Source organism: Myxocyprinus asiaticus, chromosome 6, assembly GCF_019703515.2.
Source record: "Myxocyprinus asiaticus isolate MX2 ecotype Aquarium Trade chromosome 6, UBuf_Myxa_2, whole genome shotgun sequence".
Classification (NCBI taxonomy): Eukaryota; Metazoa; Chordata; class Actinopteri; order Cypriniformes; family Catostomidae; genus Myxocyprinus; species Myxocyprinus asiaticus.
In genome coordinates this window covers 13,258,919-13,278,961 of record NC_059349.1, presented here as the reverse complement: position 1 = coordinate 13,278,961, position 20,043 = coordinate 13,258,919, and the positions used below count along the sequence as shown (strand labels likewise).

At 39.8% G+C, this 20,043-nt stretch overlaps 3 protein-coding genes across 5 annotated transcripts in view; 1 reads left to right on the top strand and 2 right to left on the bottom strand.

Annotated features, from left to right (window-relative positions):
• LOC127442493 (UMP-CMP kinase-like) lies at positions 1-8,597 on the bottom strand. Of its 2 annotated transcripts, XM_051700566.1 has the most exons (6): positions 8,332-8,592; positions 4,781-4,927; positions 4,243-4,395; positions 2,097-2,173; positions 924-1,020; positions 1-797 (listed from the first exon to the last, which is right to left on the bottom strand). In XM_051700566.1, the coding sequence occupies exons 1-6, from the start codon at positions 8,473-8,475 to the stop codon at positions 756-758; spliced, it is 660 nt and encodes a 219-aa protein (XP_051556526.1). In that variant the 5' UTR covers positions 8,476-8,592; the 3' UTR covers positions 1-755. The 2 variants fall into 2 exon arrangements, with proteins under 2 accessions (XP_051556526.1, XP_051556527.1); XM_051700567.1 differs by lacking the exons at positions 1-797; positions 924-1,020; positions 2,097-2,173 and adding an exon at positions 3,442-4,112 and having other exon boundaries at positions 8,332-8,597.
• A 160-nt stretch (positions 8,598-8,757) lies between these two features.
• Positions 8,758-14,003, top strand: LOC127442488 (protein FAM78B-like). The gene is made up of 2 exons (XM_051700560.1): positions 8,758-9,852; positions 12,348-14,003. The coding sequence occupies exons 1-2, from the start codon at positions 9,518-9,520 to the stop codon at positions 12,868-12,870; spliced, it is 858 nt and encodes a 285-aa protein (XP_051556520.1). The 5' UTR covers positions 8,758-9,517; the 3' UTR covers positions 12,871-14,003.
• A 1,703-nt stretch (positions 14,004-15,706) lies between these two features.
• The window catches only part of LOC127442483 (UDP-N-acetylglucosamine transporter-like), a 28,362-nt gene continuing 24,025 nt past the window's right edge, over positions 15,707-20,043 (bottom strand). Inside the window, exon 6 of one of the 2 annotated variants that reach the window (XM_051700551.1) lies at positions 15,707-17,581. In XM_051700551.1, coding sequence (XP_051556511.1) covers positions 17,484-17,581 — 98 coding nt within the window. In that variant the 3' untranslated portion in view covers positions 15,707-17,483. The remainder of the gene's footprint in view (positions 17,582-20,043) is intronic. The other variant, XM_051700550.1, reaches the window with a different exon arrangement.

Genomic DNA, 20,043 nt, shown 5'->3' with positions numbered 1-20,043 from the left:
TTGAACTGTCATATCAATATGACACATAGAGAGTTTATTCATGAATGACCTCAAAGATGACAATCAAGTAAAATCAGGAGCCCCCAAAAATGTAAATCTTTTGCCTGAGCAAAGATGCCATGTGTCTGACATACAGTAGCAACTTTTGCAATGACCACAACATAACAAAAAGTCAAACTTACAGCTAAAACCCAATTCTCTGAAAGGCTACTAATAGGTCCTCAGAACCTGTTTTGAATTACTATACAAAACAATGTTGCCAAATATAATAACACAGACAGGTCTTGTAATATACTAAAATACTCTTACTTCATGTAGGTCAGTTACAATTGCTCATCTGCTTAGAGAACAATGTCTTACGATACAGTTAAGTGCAGATGTTCACAGAACCCTACAGGAACTGCAACATTTTCTGACCTATTCTTGGCCAATTTGTATCTAATTCTGTTCTAAACACTTAATAATATGAGACAGTCCTAAACATGAATAGATGTAACACATATATGCCAAGCATGTACTGTTCCTATAGAAGTGTCCTGAATGTTATTGCTTAAGATTACTTGATTCTCTACTGAGATATTGTTCCTCTTCAGTGTATTACTAACATATAGATACACGCACTCTCTCCCACATTTAAAAAAAATTACCATTGAATGAGTAAAAATGTATATCGATACATGAAGACATAGCACTGCCAAAATCAATAAACAGTCAACTTAATTTTAAAAATGTTTTTGCCGTGGACATATGTAGCTTTAGCCTTCTTTATCCAAAATGTTTTTCACATCTGCAAACACCTGAAAGAGAAGTGAGAGAAATGAAAGGATGGAAAGACATCTATTTCTACTCCTAAAATGGATAGTTCTGACTCTAAAATAAATATCAGTTAAATGAAGTAAAATAAACTGCTACAACAGTCCTACCTTATCCACTGAGCGGGAGGCATCAATAGTGCGCACCTTCCCTTGCCGTTCATACAGCTCTACAATGGGCCGTGTGGACTGGAGATATGTCTGGATCCTGACAAGAAAACAAAATTTAATGCTTCAACACAAATCAGAATGTGCATTAAGAATGAAATGGAATAACATTGGTGCTGTTAGTCTAGTGGCTGTGCTATCAAAAAGTATATATTTATATATATATTAAAATCCATCTCAAAGTGTTAACATGATTTGTGCTTGTTTTTTATTTTCTGTGGTAATCGACAGCAAGCCACAGATACTGTCGATAGAGCTTAACTTGTACTGAAACTGGAACATTCTAACTGGAGTGTGACTTTAAAACTATATACTATTGGGCAAAATAAAGGTAAATGTAAACATATTGAATTAATCTAAAAAAAAGTCTAAAAACAAATAAAGTTCTTAAAGGGATAGTTCACCCAAAAATGAAAATTCTCATCATTCACTCACCCTCATGCCATCCCAGATGTGACTTTATTTTTAGAAGAATATCTCAGATCTGTAGGTCCATACAATGCTAGTGAATGGGGTCTAAAACTTTGAAGCTCCAAAAAGCAGATAAATGCAGCATAAACGTAACCCATGTGACTCCAGTGGTTAAATCCATGTCTTCAGAAGCAATATATGTTTTGGGTGAGAACAGACCAAAATGTAACTTAATTTTCACTGTACATCTTGACATCAGCAGTCTGCTTGGTGATCATGATTTCAAGCTCGTTTACACTTTCTGTTGCACCATCTAGTGCTCTGTGCATGTGTTAAGCACTAGGAAGTGTAATCAAAGACTACAATGACAAAATGTACAGTGAAAAAGGAGTTATATTTTGGTCTGTTCTCACCCAAAACGAATTATATCGCTTCTGAAGATATGGATTAAACCACTGGAGTCTTATGGATTACTTTTATGCTGCCTTTATGTGATTTTTGGAGCTTCAAAGTTCTGATCACCATTCACTTGCATTGTATGGACCTACAGAGCTGAGATATTCTTCTAACAATCTTTGTTTGTGTTCCGCAGAAGAAAGAAAGTCATACACATCTGGGATGGCATGAGGGTGAATAAATAATGAGAACACATTCGTTTTTGGGTGAACTCTCTCTTTAAGGAGGGTCTGGATGGGGAGGAAGTACCTCTTCTCTAGACTTTCTCTGTTATCATCAGTGCGTCCGCTGCTCTTACCCCGCTCCAAACATCTGTCAATGCACACCTGAAAAACACAAGCACCAGTGTAACATGTGTTGACGGATTTCATGCAGTGACGAACAAAAATCAAACTCAACAAAATCTGAAAATGTATCAACTTATTTGGGGGGGGGGGGGGGCGAGTTGTTTGTTTTATACAAGGTTCTAACCATTGCTTTGAAAGCTCTTCACCGTCTTGACCCTCTCTGTCTGTCTAAACTACTAACTTTCTACACACACTCCTCTGAAGCTAATCTTTTCACTATGTCTGAGTTTATGTTGTCTTTGATGGGTGGAAGGTCTTTTTCACTTTCCTCCTTGTCTGCCTTCAAATCTCAATAATAGTAGCTTTAAAGTAGCTTAAAGGGATGGTTCACCCAAAAATGAAAATTCTCTCATCATTTACTCACCCTCATGCCATCCCAGATGTGTATGACTTTCTTTAGCAGAACACATTTGAAGAAAAATAGAAACATATCTCAGCTCAGTAGGTCCTTATAATGGATGTGGATGGTAACTTGATTTTTGATGCCCCAAAAAGCACAGACAATCAGCATGTGGTTAAATGAATGTCTTATAAAGCGATACGATCGCTTATAGTGTGAAAAATATCAATATTTAAGTACTTTTTAACTATAAATCATCGCGTCCGGTAAGCAGTAGTATGTGGGTTCACTAGAGGGCTGAGGTCAAGAGGTCTTTCCAGCGATGGCATAGCAAAGTTCCATTCGTTGCAGCAGATGCTCTCTACCTCTGTTGGCATTACCTACATGTGCACCACCATGTCTCCTGAGCTCTCTCTCTTTCTCTCTCTGAGGCTTGTTGATCCAGCCTCTTGAATCAAAATCTTCTGACATCTTTGTTTAAATTTGCTTCAATTTGTTTAGCATTCGGTCTGTATAGCGTTCCTCCTACTCACTTGCAAACAACGTTGCGCTTCCGGGTGTGTCGCATATGTGTCACTTCTCGCGTGAACATGCCAACGCCAATACGAATGTGCATACCACTGCTTAACGGAAGTGATTGTTTACAGTTAAAAAGTACTTAAATATTGATATTTTTCGCAATCGTATCACTTTATAAGACATTAACCACTGGAGTCATATGGATGACGTTAATGCTGATTGTCTGTGCTTTTTGGGGCATCAAAAATCATGTTACATCCACATCAATTATAAGGACCTACTGAGCTGAGATATTTTTCAATTTTTCTTCATTTGTGTTCTGCTGAAGAAAAACATCTGTGATGGCATGAGGGTGAGTAAATGATGAGAGAATTTTCATTTTTGGGTGAACTATTCTGTGGTAGGGTGGAGGGCAGGGCCGGGTTGTGATTCCACACACCCGGCCCCTAATAAGGCTGATTAAGCCCGAGAGGGATAAGGCCGACCGGAGACGGCAGTGCGACAGAGATAGTGTTCTGACACCTGTGTGTGTTTGTGATTTTGGTTTAAGTTTATCATTAAATTATTATTTTAGTCAAGCCGGTTCTCGCCGCCTCCTTTCCACTGAGCTGTGTTACACTGGTGCCGAAATCCAGGAAGGAGGAGGGATGCGCCGTAGTAGAGTCCTTGCCACTACCATCCACCCCAATGGAGCAGCCGTGGCCATCCGCCGGGGGATGGAGGAGCCCGGCCACCTGAGAACGGCGGAGCCCGGCCACCTGAGAACGGAGGAACGGCCGCCGACTGCGAGGGGAGGAGGGGCTCCTAACCGACCACCTGGAGCGGTCAGGGCCGCTGCCAGGGGCGGAGGACACCACTACCAGCCGCTGAAACACGACAGAGTCTGAGACCGCCGACCGCAAGCAGGGAGGGGCTCCTGGCTGACCACCTGGAGCGGAAGGACCGCTACCAGGGGCGGGGGAGACCCCTTCCGTTCACCGAAAACATGGTGGGGCGTTCCGTCCACCAGGGGCCAGAGGACTGCCTCCGATCTGCCCAGCGAGTCGCGGCTGTCATCCACTAGAGGGTGGAGGGTTACATATTCCTTTAAGTAAATATAACACTAGCTAGTAATTTAAAAAAATAATTATTGCAGTGCAATAAATGAATAAATACATAAAAATCACTCTTAAAAAAGGCCACTCCTTACCTCATTGCTACAGTCAAAGAAAAGAACAAATCTGACGTCTGCCTTCTCATCCATGACAGTGTTCCATCCCTGTAGGTTGTCTTGGTTACGTGGGAAACCATCAATAAGAAAACGGAACTTGTTTTCATCCACCTTCATAGTCTCCTCCATTGCCTGCCAATGGCACAAATACTTTTCAGAGGATTTCAGAGATTATAAAGACAAATATCTTAATATCCAACTTAAATACAATAAAATACTAATCTGCAACTCACAATAGGGAAATCAGTCAAAGAGTATCATTGCACATTGAGCCTAAAAAGACTGGAGTACCTTATAATGCATGTTATTGGAGTTATGATTTATGCCTAATATGAGACAAGCCCTTTCCACAGCCTGAACGCTCTTTGCACTCTGCTACTCGGTTAGTGAAACATTATATTTATCACACAGTGAGTTCACTTTCAGTACTATTTCTCAGCCTGTTTGAAAATATCTTCTACATTAATCATGACAGGACTGCAGAAGGTTGTAGAGTAGTATAGACAAGTGTAACCACCTTTTTCAGTAAGCTGATGGTGATTTCCACAGGGACGATCTTTCCATCTTTGATGTAGTTGTCAATGAGCTGACCAAACTCTGACCCCTTGCGGCTGCGCTCTTCTCTCAGCAGGTCACCGGCAGACAGGTGAGTGTAGCTGTAGGTCTACACAGGAAATAAAGACATTAGAACATCTACAGTGAAGTGAAACATAGTATAAAAAGGATCCTGGTTCTCATATCATCATGTACTGTAATATAAATAATAACGATTTTATTTGTATAGCACCTTTCATACACAAAATGCAGCACAAATTGATTCACAGGCCTGTGTGTATAAAACCATTTACAAAAAAGATATAAAAACAATAAGCTAAAAACAACAAAAAAATAATCAACAAGGATTACAATAAAAGTGTAAAGTTAATAATAAAAAACAACAACAAATTGGGAAAAAAATACAAATTAATTATAATGACTAAACAGAGTTACATTTATTAATAAAAGCTAATGTAAAAAGATGAATGCTTGGAGTCTAATTTCAACTGGTAAAAGGTTCCAGATTTTTGGGCATAATGGCAAAATGCATCTTCTCCTAAACTCATGGTTTACATTATAGTGTGTAAAATCACTATTAGAAAACCTCAAGCAACCATTTAACCCTTTAAAGCCTGAGCCCTAAATTCCGAAAATTCCATTGTGTGCCAGAATATGATATTCATATCAAAATTCATATTATATTCATATTCATACAACATCACACACCTGAACTGTATATACCACATTGAAGAGATAAACTAGGGCTTTCGAATGATATAAATATATGTATGATTATTTAAGGCTAATCATCCTTTATCAGTAAGATATCACACATTTTTACAAAAATCTTCTCCAGCCACCATACTTCATCAGACAACTGCATTTTCAACCATTTTAATTACAAGCTAGAGGGAAACTTAGAATGTATGAAATATACATAATTTTTTGGGCAATGCAGAATAGCAGACAGCATAATCTATTGTTTAAAAATTTATGACCATTCTAATGATTAGTGGGAAAACTGGAAAAACAAACATTTAGAATGTTAAGATTCATTTCACATGACCAGTCCTCAAATACTCCTTTTGAGCACCTGTAATGATAAATTGAGATTGCATCTGAAATTGAAGGACACAAACACTGAAATATAAATTTTATGTGCTCAATAAAACACACACTTTATTTAATTTGAACATTAGAATTACACAGCAAAACATACAAAATCAAACTTTCGAACTATCTACAGTAAATACATCTTTAATAAAGAGTGCAGGAACAGAATATATATAAATTCATAAATACTCAACAACTTCAATACCTGTGGAGAGAAGAGAGGGAGGACAATAACACCAGTAACACAGCCCAACCTAGGTCTCTTCGCGAAACTGGTCACACTCAGCTGAGTGCCAAGACTGAAAACAGTTCCTATCGCGAACCAAACAAAGTCTTTTGCCGTTACATTCCGGCACGCAACAAGCTACTTTAGTTTTATTTTCAGTCCTACTTTTCCAATAGCATAGCCAACATCTCTTAGAGGACTCTTCAAATTTAGGGACATGGGCTGTGTGGAGTGATGACGAAGGAGGGACTACAGGCTTTAGTGTATGCAAAGGGAAACTTGCGTGAATATCGATACCTCCCAGCTGACGAGCCAGGTTTTCTCTGAAATCTATCTGGGTTCAGTTCACCGGTCTACGCTCATCCCCTGGTGCTGCATGAATGCGTTGCCATTCCTTAAACAATATGAAACTATTGACAATGGCAATGTCTATGAAGTGGAAAAAAAAGAGTCTTCCACCACTTCTGAGTTTTTTGTAGGACGCCGTAAGATTTTATCATTCACCGCCCATGTTTTTGTTATAATCGCTGATGACAGTGGGCTGGAGGGCTGCTTCTTTTGTCCAGTCGCCATAATTTTTTACAAACCTAGTAATTTCGGTTGAGCCATTCGCATTGTGGAAATTGGAGAGGCATGTAACTGCACGCGTGTCCTTCCACGGAATTACAAGTATATTCCCCTCAATACTACACCACCTCATATCCCCACGAGCTGTCTTGCGTTCTCATCTTTTGATGTCTTTAAATTCTGCAGGAACAGTCTACGATTCACCCTGCATGTCCCACAGGCATTAGTTCCCATTTCTAACAACTTAACCATAAGAGCTGGGGACATGTATATGTTGTCAAACCAAACATTGTGGCCCTGGTCTTTGGTGGCCAAGTCAGTGACACGCCCATCATGACTACCTGTGTAAACATTAAAGTCGAGAGTATACCCCGAGTCTGATGTTGCAATTACCCATAATTTAAAACCCCACCGAGTAGGCTTGCCCTTCATGTATTGTTTAAATCCTGACCGAGCTTTAGACTTGACCATACATTCATCTATTGCAAGATTTTTGGTTAGGCTGAAAGAGCTGCTGGCATTTTTGTTTGAGAAGGTCCATAAGATAACGCTACTTCCTAAGGCATTCCAATATATTTTAACATTTTTAATATAATATTATTTGTTATTTGTGATGTATTATTTACTGTCACCAGAAGTTCATCCTGCGTGACATCATATCCTGGTCCATTGCGTTGTACAAAAAAAATGTGCATGCTCAAAGGTTAGTGTGACCACCCCTTCACCTAGAATTTTGCTTTATAAAAAAAAAGAAAAAAAAAAGAGGAGGGACGAGTCTAAATACATTTTTGTGGTAATCAACATTATGCCACAAATGCTGTTGATTGAGCTCAACTTGTATTGAACCCGGAATATTCCTTTAAAAGTAGGCTAGATAAAGGGAATGGGTTGGCATGACAATTCGAGCCAGTGTTGTGCAGTATGACATGCTACAATTAATCTAAAACCATGTTAAACTACATTTTTTCAACTGTACAGTCAGTATGCATGTACTACACAGAATTTTGTACTATTAAAAACTCATTTGTCATGCATCAGGACCACTTGAAATGAATCAGTGAAGGCAAAAAGGTGACTAAAAATTGTACAAATTTAAAAGACATGGTCACTAGTTGCAGGACTTACCGTATACACTTTCCCTTATACATAAATGTAACATTTAGCATAATATTTTGATGTTATATGAGGAAAGAAGTTCTTGTACATGTTATACAGTACGACACTCATGCCCTTATACCCAGCTGTGCTGGTGCCAAATGACAGCTGGACACTGTGCTGACTTTACTGAACAGACAGCAGAGGGTGGGACCTGTTTGAACAGAAGTCCTGTTTAGAAAACCAGGATATGTGAATAACCTGAACACGTCACAGGGACTCATTACAACTCAAAACATACCAGTGAAGACAAACACACAGATCTCTCATACAAAAATTATCATCTAACACAGCATTATTGTTAATGGGGCCAAACTGCTTTGCGCTCGAGCGCATTTCACCTTATTAAATGTCTTAGAGGACATGCGGAAATGCATTTTCCTGGTACACTGTAGCAATTATTAACTCAATAACACCTAACTAGAATTAGCCTATTATTCGACGTATTTGATCCGCTGCATCTCTCTCACCTCCACGATTTTGGCGCATTGTGTCCCTTTCCCCGCGCCAGGCCCGCCCAGAACAAACACAACCTGCGGCTTCTTCATCACACTGATCGTATGCACAACGCGTGGAAGCTTCTCCGACAGCCTGTGCAGCAGCCCGACAATCATAAACCGCGCACGATAAGAGACAGCTCAGTGAATGAACATCGACCCCTAGAAGTCGAATACAGCACACAGAGCTGATTCAATAACCGGTTGATGCGTGTCAAGGAAGTGCACTGGTGCAGATGCCACTTCCGCCGTACACGTGCCCGTCCAATCAGAGAGCAGATGGTGTGATGGCATCACTTAAACCACGCCCACAACTCTGAGCGCTCTTGGGTGCGCGCATCCCCGTCCCTCGCGGGCTCGCGCACCAGCATCAGCACCTCTCTGCAATTGAACAGCGACCGTATAAGCACATGTCTGCGTTAAGATGCTGCGCCGCTTTTCATTGGAAGAAAATATTTGAAAATTACCTCATTGCATGATGTTGCTTTGGGTTTATTATCATCATCATCTTTGTGTTTCTTTGCACAGGTTTTCTTGGCTACGGATGTAAGGGACGCAGAAAGGGAAAACACAAGATTAGCTATATGATGCTCATGAGAGGCACTGCATTTGTGACGGTAGGATCCATCTGTGTTATGTACCGCGTCTCCGATTTTCAAAACGAGCCGCATCAACGAAATGTTGGGTAGGTCGTTCACCTGGAGGAAACAGACCCAACGCACAGTCTCCATGCAGCACCGGGTGCCTCCTTAACACTGACATGCCCGCGCCCAAAGGGCTACGAGATACAGGCGCACGCGTGAATTGGCAGGAGGAAGGGAAACGGGCTCGCACCGGGTGTCCGATTCGGTGGAGGCCGGATCGCATCTGCTGGGGACAAGCATCAAGGGCAGTGCGGCAATCTAGCGATTCACGAACAGGCGAAACGGATCGTCGATACACCCTAAATGTCCCAATCCCGCTGCATTCCCATTCCAGTTCCTCAGGAGTCACAAAGATGTCCTAAAACGGCAGATGTACGCTTTAAAATGCAACTAAGCAGTCTTTTCTATAGCACATATGCTGTGTTATTGCTTTCATTCGGGGTTTATCGAGGAAATATTGAGTTGGAAATAAAGACGAGGATCTGTCATCGTTTTAAGGGTTGCAAAAAGGGCCAATGAATATATTGCTTAGACACATCCTTATTTTTTCGTCATTGGCCACACTGACTCCCATCATAAGCAGGACCATGGGTTGCATTCAGAGCATCGCCTGCAAGCCCCGCATCCGTCGGGAGAACATAGTGGTGTATGAGGTGTCAGCCTCCATTGACCAGTGCCCGACCATCATTGAGGAGAACTCGCCCATTGTACTGCGATACAAGACGCCGTACTTCAGAGCATCGGCCGGGATTGTGATGCCACCGGTTCCCAGAAACGAAACATGGACTGTGGGATGGATTCAGGCATGCACACAAATGGAATTCTTCAATACATATGGTGATATTGGCATGTGAGTTGTCAATGAACCAAATACGACAATTTTAAGCACAGGTTTTAGCACAGGTCTGATCTAAATATGGTTTAATATGAAGGGAACATGAGGGGTACTGGGGATTTTTATATTTATTGTCCCCCCCCCCTCTTCAATCCTCTTAACCCTGATGAAGTCTTGTGTGCTGAAACATGCTGGTTTAAATTAATTTCTCCCTTTAACAAGTGTTACTGAATTTACCCTTTTCAAGAGTACTTTGTTGTGCCCACCTTTGTTGGTGAAGTTGCACGAGACTCATTACCTAAACAAACAGTCTTAACCTGGGATGTAACTGCTATAGACATTAAGGGGGTCACGTCCCACCGCAGACTGAGTCTGACTGTTTAGACTATAACCATATATTAATCCGTAATATGTACAGTCTTGGTCCTAACCCTAAGTATAACCATAACCAGAAGTATACTTAAAATTACAGCTACGTAAAATTATGTCTGTACACGTAGTCTGCGTATTCAGGGCCGTTTCTAGGCATAGGCGAACTAGACGTTCGCCTAGGGCACCACCTGTTTGGGGGGCGCCAATGGGAATCTCGCCTAGGGCACCAGAATGGTCTGAAACAGCCCTGTGCGTATGCGTCTGACGTTGACTATCCTAAAGAGTATTACAAAGCAACATGTGGGGTCATGGTCAAAAGAGTATACTTTGAAAGGCTGAGCGATCAACTGTGCATGAGATGAAACAATATGCGGAAAAACAAAGTATACCCTAGACTTAAATGCCAAAGTATACTTCAGTTGTCCGTGTTCCACTATGTCCTGCATACAGTGCAAATGACTTAAATTTCATCATGCGCACAGTCCACGCATCCCAATATTTCTAGACATGCAGACAGTCCATTTCTGTGCGCACCGTCTGCACATGCACCTGCCGTTTACTGTCCTAAAGGGTATCACAAAGTTGCTGTAGTGAGCATGTGTCGAACAAATCTTCTCCAACACATCCGTACGGGTTCACAGTCAAAAGAGTACACTTTGAAAAGCTAGCGTGCTCAACTGTGCACAAGACGAAACAGCACGTGGAAAAACGAAGTATACCCTAGCCTTAAAGACCAAAGAATACTTTGGTTGTTCACGTGCCACTACACCTCGCACACAGTGCACGTGATGTACATTTTTTCATGTGTACAGTCTGCACATACTGTCCGCGTAAAGCTCAACATTTTTAGAAGCGTAGATAGTCTACATCTGTGCACATCGCCTTGGATGCACCTGGCATTGACTGTCCTAAAGAGTATCACAAAGCAGTCATAGTGCGAATACCTGTCTGTAAGGGGTTGCGGTCAAATGAGTATAGATTAAAAGGCTAGCGCGCTCGACTGTGCACGAGACGGAACGTCACATGGAAAAACAAAGTATACCCTAGCTTTAACCCTTAACCCTAACAAGTAACTAGCCTAAAATCAGAGGGAAAAAAGATACTGATAGGAATGTTGTTCAGATAAAATGTGCAAGCACCAACCCCAGCACTAATCCTAAACCTTACCCTAAATTTATACTTAATCCTAAAATATGATTGGTTTATAGGAATGTTGTTCCAGAAACAATAAGGATGTTGATCCAGTAATATGCCCTACTTGGCGAAATGACAGTAAGCAAATGAGTGTAGGTTAAACACGAAAGACAGTTAGAGTGGGAGAAAAGTTGACAGAGAAAACTTAGAATGAGTTCATTAAAAAGAGTGGGAAGGTTAATGAAGAAAAAAAAACAGATTCATGAATATTTCATTCACAGCCCTCAGTCTTTTAATCACTGTTTTTCAATATTTGCATGAAGCACTTTGTTCTGAGCAGGTCCTCTCACCAACCTCTCTATTCACTTACCTTGTTCGGCTTGCAGCCTTTTGATGTATTACAGCACTGCCGCTCTTTGGACTCATACCGCTTTTGTCCTTCCTAAAGGCTTGGGTATACTTTGTTTTTCCGCATGCTGGCACAGTGAGGTTCTCTGGCCTTTCAAAGTATACTCTTTTAAAGTAACCGTGAGCCCGTACGGTAGTATATAATGCATTCCCACAGTGATTGCTTTGTGATACTTTTTAGTACAGTCAATGACAGGCGCATGCATAGACGACGTGCACAGATGCAGATTGTCCGCATATTTTGAAAAACTGCGCAGCACGTGCAGAGTCCGCACGTACTGTGCTGATGATAGTCAAGCGCTCTAGCCTTTTAGTACAGACTGTACTAAAGTGCATAACAAATAAGTCGTAACGGATATGCGTTGAACGTGTCCGTACAGGCTTGCAGTGCACAGTGTGCATAGTGTGCATGATACAAGCGCACCCAGATATGGACTGTCTGTGGGTCTATAAAAACTGGGTTGCACGCGGACAGTCTACACGTGATGTGCTGGTGACGAAATGTGTGTCACACTCACTGTGCAGGAGATGTTATGGTTTGCAAAAAAACTAAGTATACTTTGGATTTAACACTTCACCTTGTTTTCCACATGCAGGTCCAGCTGGGAGCTGCCAGAGCTTCGTGAAGGACGGGTGAAGGCCATAAGTGACTCTGATGGTGTTAGTTATCCCTGGTACGGTAACACTACAGAAACAGTGACCCTCTCAGGCCCCACGTCCAAACCCTCCCGGCTAACAGTGAGCATGAACGACAACTTCTACCCTAGTGTGACATGGGCAGTTCCCATTAGCAACAGTAACACGCCGATGCTCACGCATATCACTCGAGACCAGAGCTTTATCACTTGGCTGGTGGCACTAAATGCAGACACCAAAGAGCGTATTGTTCTTCAGACAGTACGTTGGCGTATGCGGGTAGACATTGAAGTGGATCCATCCATGCCTCTAGGTTCTCGTGCCAAACTGATGGGCCGACCACACCAAGAACAACCGCACATTCTCAGCAACAATGAACCCATCCCGCCCAATGCACTAGGTAGGCCCAATGCCAACGACGCCCAGGTGCTGATGTGGAGGCCCAGGAGGGGACAACCACTGGTGGTTATACCACCAAAATAGGGATGTGCTTGCAGGACGATGGTGTTGCTTACTTTGAAGACTGCATGCACTGCTTGGACACAGCAGTAGTGGATATGAGAAACCACAAGTTTTTGGATATACAGGTGTCCTGTGGATTGCCAGTTTTGTTGGTTTTGTTAAATTCTCTGAACTTGACCTTCTGAGAAGAGAAAACTGAATTGCCTTTCAACTTCATAGCACTCAGTACTTGATTGGTTATCATTTGATGGAAAGACTAGTACTTAATATGAACTGCATTTCAGGACAGGTGCTCCATAATGCATGAAAGAGATTAAATATTTGGTCCATACGACTCAAATCCGGCATCCGAAGAAACAAGAATGGTCAATGCAAGTCCGGCCAGAAATTAACACTTTTCTTTGTAGGACAACCAGCAAAACTCTTTGAAACTCACACGTCAGTTGAATGAGACTTGAAATGAGACTTTGGCAAATGCTAGCAAATATCTTTTACATGCTGTACGGAAAAAAAAAGACCACAGAGTGCATGAAGACATCATCAATATTGTGGAGTGTGTTCAGTAATTTCGGTACTCAAGAAGGCATTGGTTGATATCCTCAACCAATCAGACACATCCTGGCACTGAAGAGTTGATAGGAGTTTTGTTTATGCTCGCACATAAGTTTGTTTGAGTTGACGCAGTGGGTGCTGCACCATAGGCATTCAACAGATTAGTCACATGCCATATACTGTACACTCCATCTGTGCCATTCTCCATCTGCCTATCTCTCTGTAATTCCTCAAGCTGTCTCAATATCTCCTCTCCCGTAGAGACTCCTTGGGAAATTATGACACAGATGACATTGAATTTCCATCACAAATATCAGGTTTAGCTTTTACCTCAATCGGTCGGTGGTGGCTTAATTTAGAAAATAGCTAATATTGAGGCCCATATGGAATCTGCAAATAAGCTCCGCAGATTTCTGCAGAATTGAAAAGTCATTCACAAAGTTCTATACATAACCCACCCCTTGCAGGATTGTTTATTAAATATTTTGGCTAATTTGAAAATGCTTTCATCTAATAATAAGAGTATTTGTTGTACTCACAGCTCCATTTAATACATTTTACTAAATCCATTTTGCTGTTTTTACTCCATCAGTACAGAAAATGCTAAAAATCTGCAGTTTCTGTTTTTTGACTTCCACAACAAAGATGCATTGCTTTCTAACAAATAAATACAACAGAAGAGAATGAAAAAGAGGAGTGCATACTATGGTATGAATTTGCTAATAATGTAGCATACTGTATGTGATTAAACTGACATGTGAGGCTGTTTAGCTACTGATAATGGAACCACAATCCCAATAAACAAAATCTAGGCTTTGTTCATAATGCTTGTGAATATTTACATAAAGACAGAGCTAAAGATGACTGTTTACACAGGCAGGCCTAGAAAATAAAATGAATAATGAATGAGAACTGCTTGGACTAAAAACATTTCAAAAACACATTTCAAATCAGTGAATTCAATCACTTTCTTTGTAGCCAATTGCCCAGTAGAGGGAGCAACTAAAAATGAAAACAGTAGAAATTTGTGGCTGATGCCTTCTTGAATTCTGCTGGACAATTCTGACCATCTTGCAGACGTCAGAATCTGTTTGCCAAATTTATCTAAACGACTCACTAGTTTTGTTCATTATTTGCATGATTTAGTGAATTGCATTCTTTTATTATGCTTTGGACCTGAGTGGTCTGAAACAAAGAGGTGAAGTCCAATCTGGACATAAAATGACAATAATGACTAACTCTAACATAGCTTTGCTTCATGTCTGATGCTTCACCTAATATCACTTTACAACTCAACAATATGGACTATTTAAGAATTTGAGCTGCATGCAGTATGTCTAAGCTTGAAGCTCTGATCTAGATGAAGGTAGAATAAATCAAATGGGGTTCCCTTTTATCTAATATGATCAATTCCTCATCTAATCTACCTCTATCTTGACCTTTTTCCTCTATCATTTCTCAGTTACATTCTCTGTATCTGTCAAAGCCATATTCTTCTTCAAGATGATCATTTAAATAAAGATGTATTATTAAAAGTATGTGAACTCAGTATCTGAAAATAATCACATGAACACCAGCAGGGAATCTGTGGTTAAATACAGTAGCCCCAAAAATTATTTGGAAAATTATACCTAAATGAATGAATTTCATTGCATTGGATACATTGGATTTGCAAACAAATGATTTTCTTAACAGGTTTTGCAATGACTTTCAAATAAAGCATGTCAAGGTGATTTTTTAGTGGATGTATGTTCACACAGGTGTCCTAGAAGAGTAATCACATGTGTAGTTCAGCACATTAACTATGTGTTCCACTAACAACCAGAAAGTGTTTTTCTTTTGTTCTTATTCATTAACAATTTCTCATTTAAAACCTAACAAATGTGTTTTTATTAAATGGTTTACTTGAAAAGCATGCTTCGGCTACCTTTCTTTCAAATTAAGTGACTAAATATTTTTGGGGGCTACTCTGTACAGCTCAAGAGTATCGTTTCAACATTTCTTATCTTGGAAGTTAATGTTTCAGTTTTTAAAGTGTGATTTCAGACATATTCTTTACATGAGGAATAAAAAACATCAATTTCTAATGTTTTGCTATCAATCATGTCATAAGTTCTGTCACAAACATCAATCCTAAGTGTTGTTTTTAAACAGCTACAACAGCTTTTTGTCATATTCGTATGCTTCCCACTGCAAAACTGGTCTATGCAATTGAAGAGACTGAATTTACTGTGGAACAGCAGACAGTGTCATAACATTGCATTAAGAGTAGGAAACGATAATACAATTAGTAGGAAGTATGTTTTTCCACCTCTCTTTTTGCATGCAAGTATTTTTTTATTAGTTTTGTTTTTATATATATAAAACAAACTGATGCAAAATATATTTCCATTGGAATCCCAAGAAGAGGTACTAATAAAAGTGCACTGAGCATTTTGCTGCAGTCTGATCTTTTAAGATGCTGACATACTAGACTATGCATGACGTAAATACAACCAGTAAATACAGTACCATATCTACCAGCACTAATTTGAACATTTTAATATCATTATGTGAAGTACATGTGCTGAAAATGTTAGCTTAGCATGCTAATCAGTGAAAACACAAAAGATAAACTTTCATTTGCCCATTTCTTCTTTGATTATGTCATGTAACATGTAATAGATAGCTTACATGACATTAATTTATGTATTTCCATTCTTAAGACAACATAAATCTTCAAGCAATATTGTAGGATCAGGCACTGCAGAGACTGCCCAAAACAACTTCTTTCAGCCAATTAAATCGTTTTGGGGTCCAAGCGTACAGAATTTCATGGGGAAACTGAAAATGGCATAACACTGGAGTAATTTTTGCATGCTTAGAGTCTAGTATGATAAAATTCTGGGTTCAATACAAGTTAAGCTCAGTCAACAGCATGTGTGGCATAATACTGATTACCACAAACATTTTAGAATGGAAGTGAATGGGTGCCAATCTGTAAACGTTAAAATACTCACAGTTTCAAAAGTATTGCCACAAGACAAACAATATGTGTGTTAACATGATTTTAGTGTGATAAAATCACTTACTAACCTTTTCTGTGTAAAGTTATATACAATTTTACAACTTCGTTGCCATGGTGATGTAATGTCAACAAACCCTAAAACTCTAAAATGACTGTTAAAATGACAATTTAAACAAATGTATGGCTCAAATAATACATGTGTTTTAACAGAAGAATTAAAGTAAGTGCTTTTATAAAATTATAAGCTTCACATTTCTGTTTAAACCCTCTAAAAATTGGCCCCATTCACTTCCATTGTAAGTTCCTCACTGGAACCCAGATTTTTGCTTTTTTTTTTTAAAGAAAAGGAGGGACGAGTCGAAATTATTTTTTGTGGTAATCAGCATTATGCCACAAATGCTGTCGATTGAGCTCAACTTGTATTGAAAACGGAATATTCCTTTTAGCACCAATTCTGCATTTTCCACAATGCCACTTGGTGTGATTACTCCACCAATCAAAACGCAGCCATTGCTCTCTTGATATTAGATTAAACTTCACAATTTAAAATTCACAATTTAAAAATTACAGCTTTTGGCTGTCTTGTTTTATTGGCTTCTCAAAAGGTACATAAACAATCCATTTAGAATATATCAGTATAATGGCAAACAAAATAAATATGCAGACTGTAACATTTGTTGTGTTCATGAGGCTCTGCCACAGAAACTACTTTATTTTATGCCAAAAAAAAATTTTTTTTTTGTCTTTAAATGCCCTCAATTGACAGTAAGATAAGTGCTCTCTGCCATCTCTATTTTAAAGAAGTGGCGGTCTCTGATATTAGAGCTATACAATAATAAAACATTTAATATTGGACCCATGTAGCATAACAAATAAAGGTTCATGTGTTGAAAACAACAGAGGACATAGAAGACCAAGTTTTAGTTGGATGTAGTCCTCAATTCTGCTCCTTAAACACCTGGTTCATTTGCTATATTCCAATAGCATCCTTATAGTCTCCACTTGTTCTCTTGTCCTGGACTGCACCTGAAAGTGAGCATCTTAACAGACACTCTGTTTTGGATTATTTACCATCTCATCTTCTATTCTTCACTAGGGTTGATTGCAGGTGTTCTCTCGTAACCATAAAGAAACGTAGCACTGATAACCAGCAGAGCACCCAGGAAGAACACACTGCAAAAGAACACATGAGTTATTCTCAAGAAACCATGCATTTGTGTCTAGAAATTTGAGGATTTTTGCTTATAATTTCATTTGAAAAGGTTTTCAGTGAACTCTTATATTTTCATAGACACTTTGGGAAAATCATAGGGGGATGTGTCACCCCTTATAACATATTAATCATCAACAAACGTTTTCTTAAACGGACGGTTCTTAAAATTCTGTATTATCTCCAATCCTAATTATGTGATTACAATATTGCAAAGTACCAATATTTATTTACCACTACCAACCCTAGATTACTTTAACCCTGTCACCATAAGTTTGGACTTTATTTACAATTTGACTTTGATAACTGTGTACATTCTGGTTGTATCACTCAGTTTTGGTGACCCATGACCAGTGTTGGGTAAGTTACTCAAAATAAGTAAACCACTACAAATTACAACTCTAAAATGTAATCAGATGACTTAACTGATTACTTCATCTAAAAAAATTACATTACTAAATATTTTTCTTTAAAGTTACTTTCTAAATGACTTTTCCTAGAAAAGTTTTTATTTTTTCGCTCTTCAAAATGTCTATATTTCCTCATTCATTGTCACACACTCTTCAGCTGTCACTGAAACGCTAACAGATGTACATATGAATTCATATTTTAAATGTATTATACATATTACTTTAGCACAAGTAATTTACTTAAAAGTAATTACTTTAATTGAAAGTCAGTAACTGTAATCTGATAACATGAATTTAAAATGTAATGTGTTACATTACTTTTTTTTACTAAAAAAGTAATTTGATTACAGTGACTAATTACTTTGTAATCGGATACACCCAACACTGCCCATGACATTTCTCTTTTAAAACATGTGGCAACCTGGTTAAAATCAGAATATTTTGGGGCTGAACATGACGGTTGAAGGTTGATGCAAAAATGTCATATAACAGTTTACAATCAGTATTTTTGTGGTTTGAGCCAAGAGGCTTTTTTCTGTAAAAGAATATCACTTTATCACTTTGATTTCCCAACAGAGCTGAACTATTAAGGGTGATGAGGCCAATATACAGTGCATCCGGAAAGTATTCACAGCGCTTCACTTTTTCCACATTTTGTTATGTTACAGCCTTATTCCAAAATGGATTAAATTCATTATTTTCCTCAAAATTCTACAAACAATACCCCATAATGACAACGTGAAAGAAGTTTGTTTGAAATCTTTGCAAATGTATTAAAAATAAAAAACGAAAAAAATCACGTACATAAGTATTCACAACCTTTGCCATGACACTCAAAATTGAGCTCAGGTGCATCCTGTTTCCACTGGTCATCCTTGAGATGTTTCTACAACTTGATTGGAGTCCACCTGTGGTAAATTCAGTTGATTGGACATGATTTGGAAAGGCACACACCTGTCTATATAAGGTCCCACTGTTAACAGTGCATGTCAGAGCACAAACCAAGCCATGAAGTCCAAGGAATTGTCTGTAGACCTCCGAGACAGGATTGTATCGAGGCACAGGTCTGGGGAAGGTACAGAAAAATTTCTGCAGCATTGAAGGTCCCAATGAGCACAGTGGCCTCCATCATCCGTAAATGGAAGAAGTTTGGAACCACCAGGACTCTTCCTAGAGCTGGCCGCCTGGCCAAACTGAACGATCGGGGGAGAAGGGCCTTAGTCAGGGAGGTGACCAAGAACCCGATGGTCAGTCTGACAGAGCTCCAGCATTTCTCTGTGGAGTGAGGAGAACCTTACAGAAGAACAACCATCTCTGCAGCACTCCACCAATCAGGCCTGTATGGTAGAGTGGCCAGACGGAAGCCACTCCTCAGTAAAAGGCACATGACAGCCCACCTGGAGTTTGCCAAAAGGCACCTGAAGGACTCTCAGACCATGAGAAACAAAGATTGAACTCTTTGGCCTGAATGGCAAGTGTCATGTCTGGAGGAAACCAGGCACCGCTCATCACCTGACCAATACCATCCCTACAGTGAAGCATGGTGGTGGCAGCATCATGCTGTGGGGATGTTTTTCAGCGGCAGGAACTGGGAGACTAGTCAGGATCGAGGGAAAGATGAATGCAGCAATGTACAGAGACATCCTTGATGAAAACCTGCTCCAGAGCGCTCAGGACCTCAGACCGGGGCGAAGGTTCATCTTCCAACAGGACAACGACCCTAAGCACACAGCCAAGATAACAAAGGAGTGGCTCCGGGACAACTCCGTGAATGTCCTTGAGTGACCCAGTCAGAGCCCAGACTTGAACCCGATTGAACATCTCTGGAAAGATCTGAAAATGGCTGTGCACTGATGCTCCCCATCCAACCTGATGGAGCTTGAGAGGTCCTGCAAAGAAGAATGGGAGAAACTGCCCAAAAATAGGTGTGCCAAGCTTGTAGAATCATACTCAAAAAGACTTGAGGCTGTAATTGGTGCCAAAGGTGCTTCAACAAAGTATTGAGCAAAGGCTGT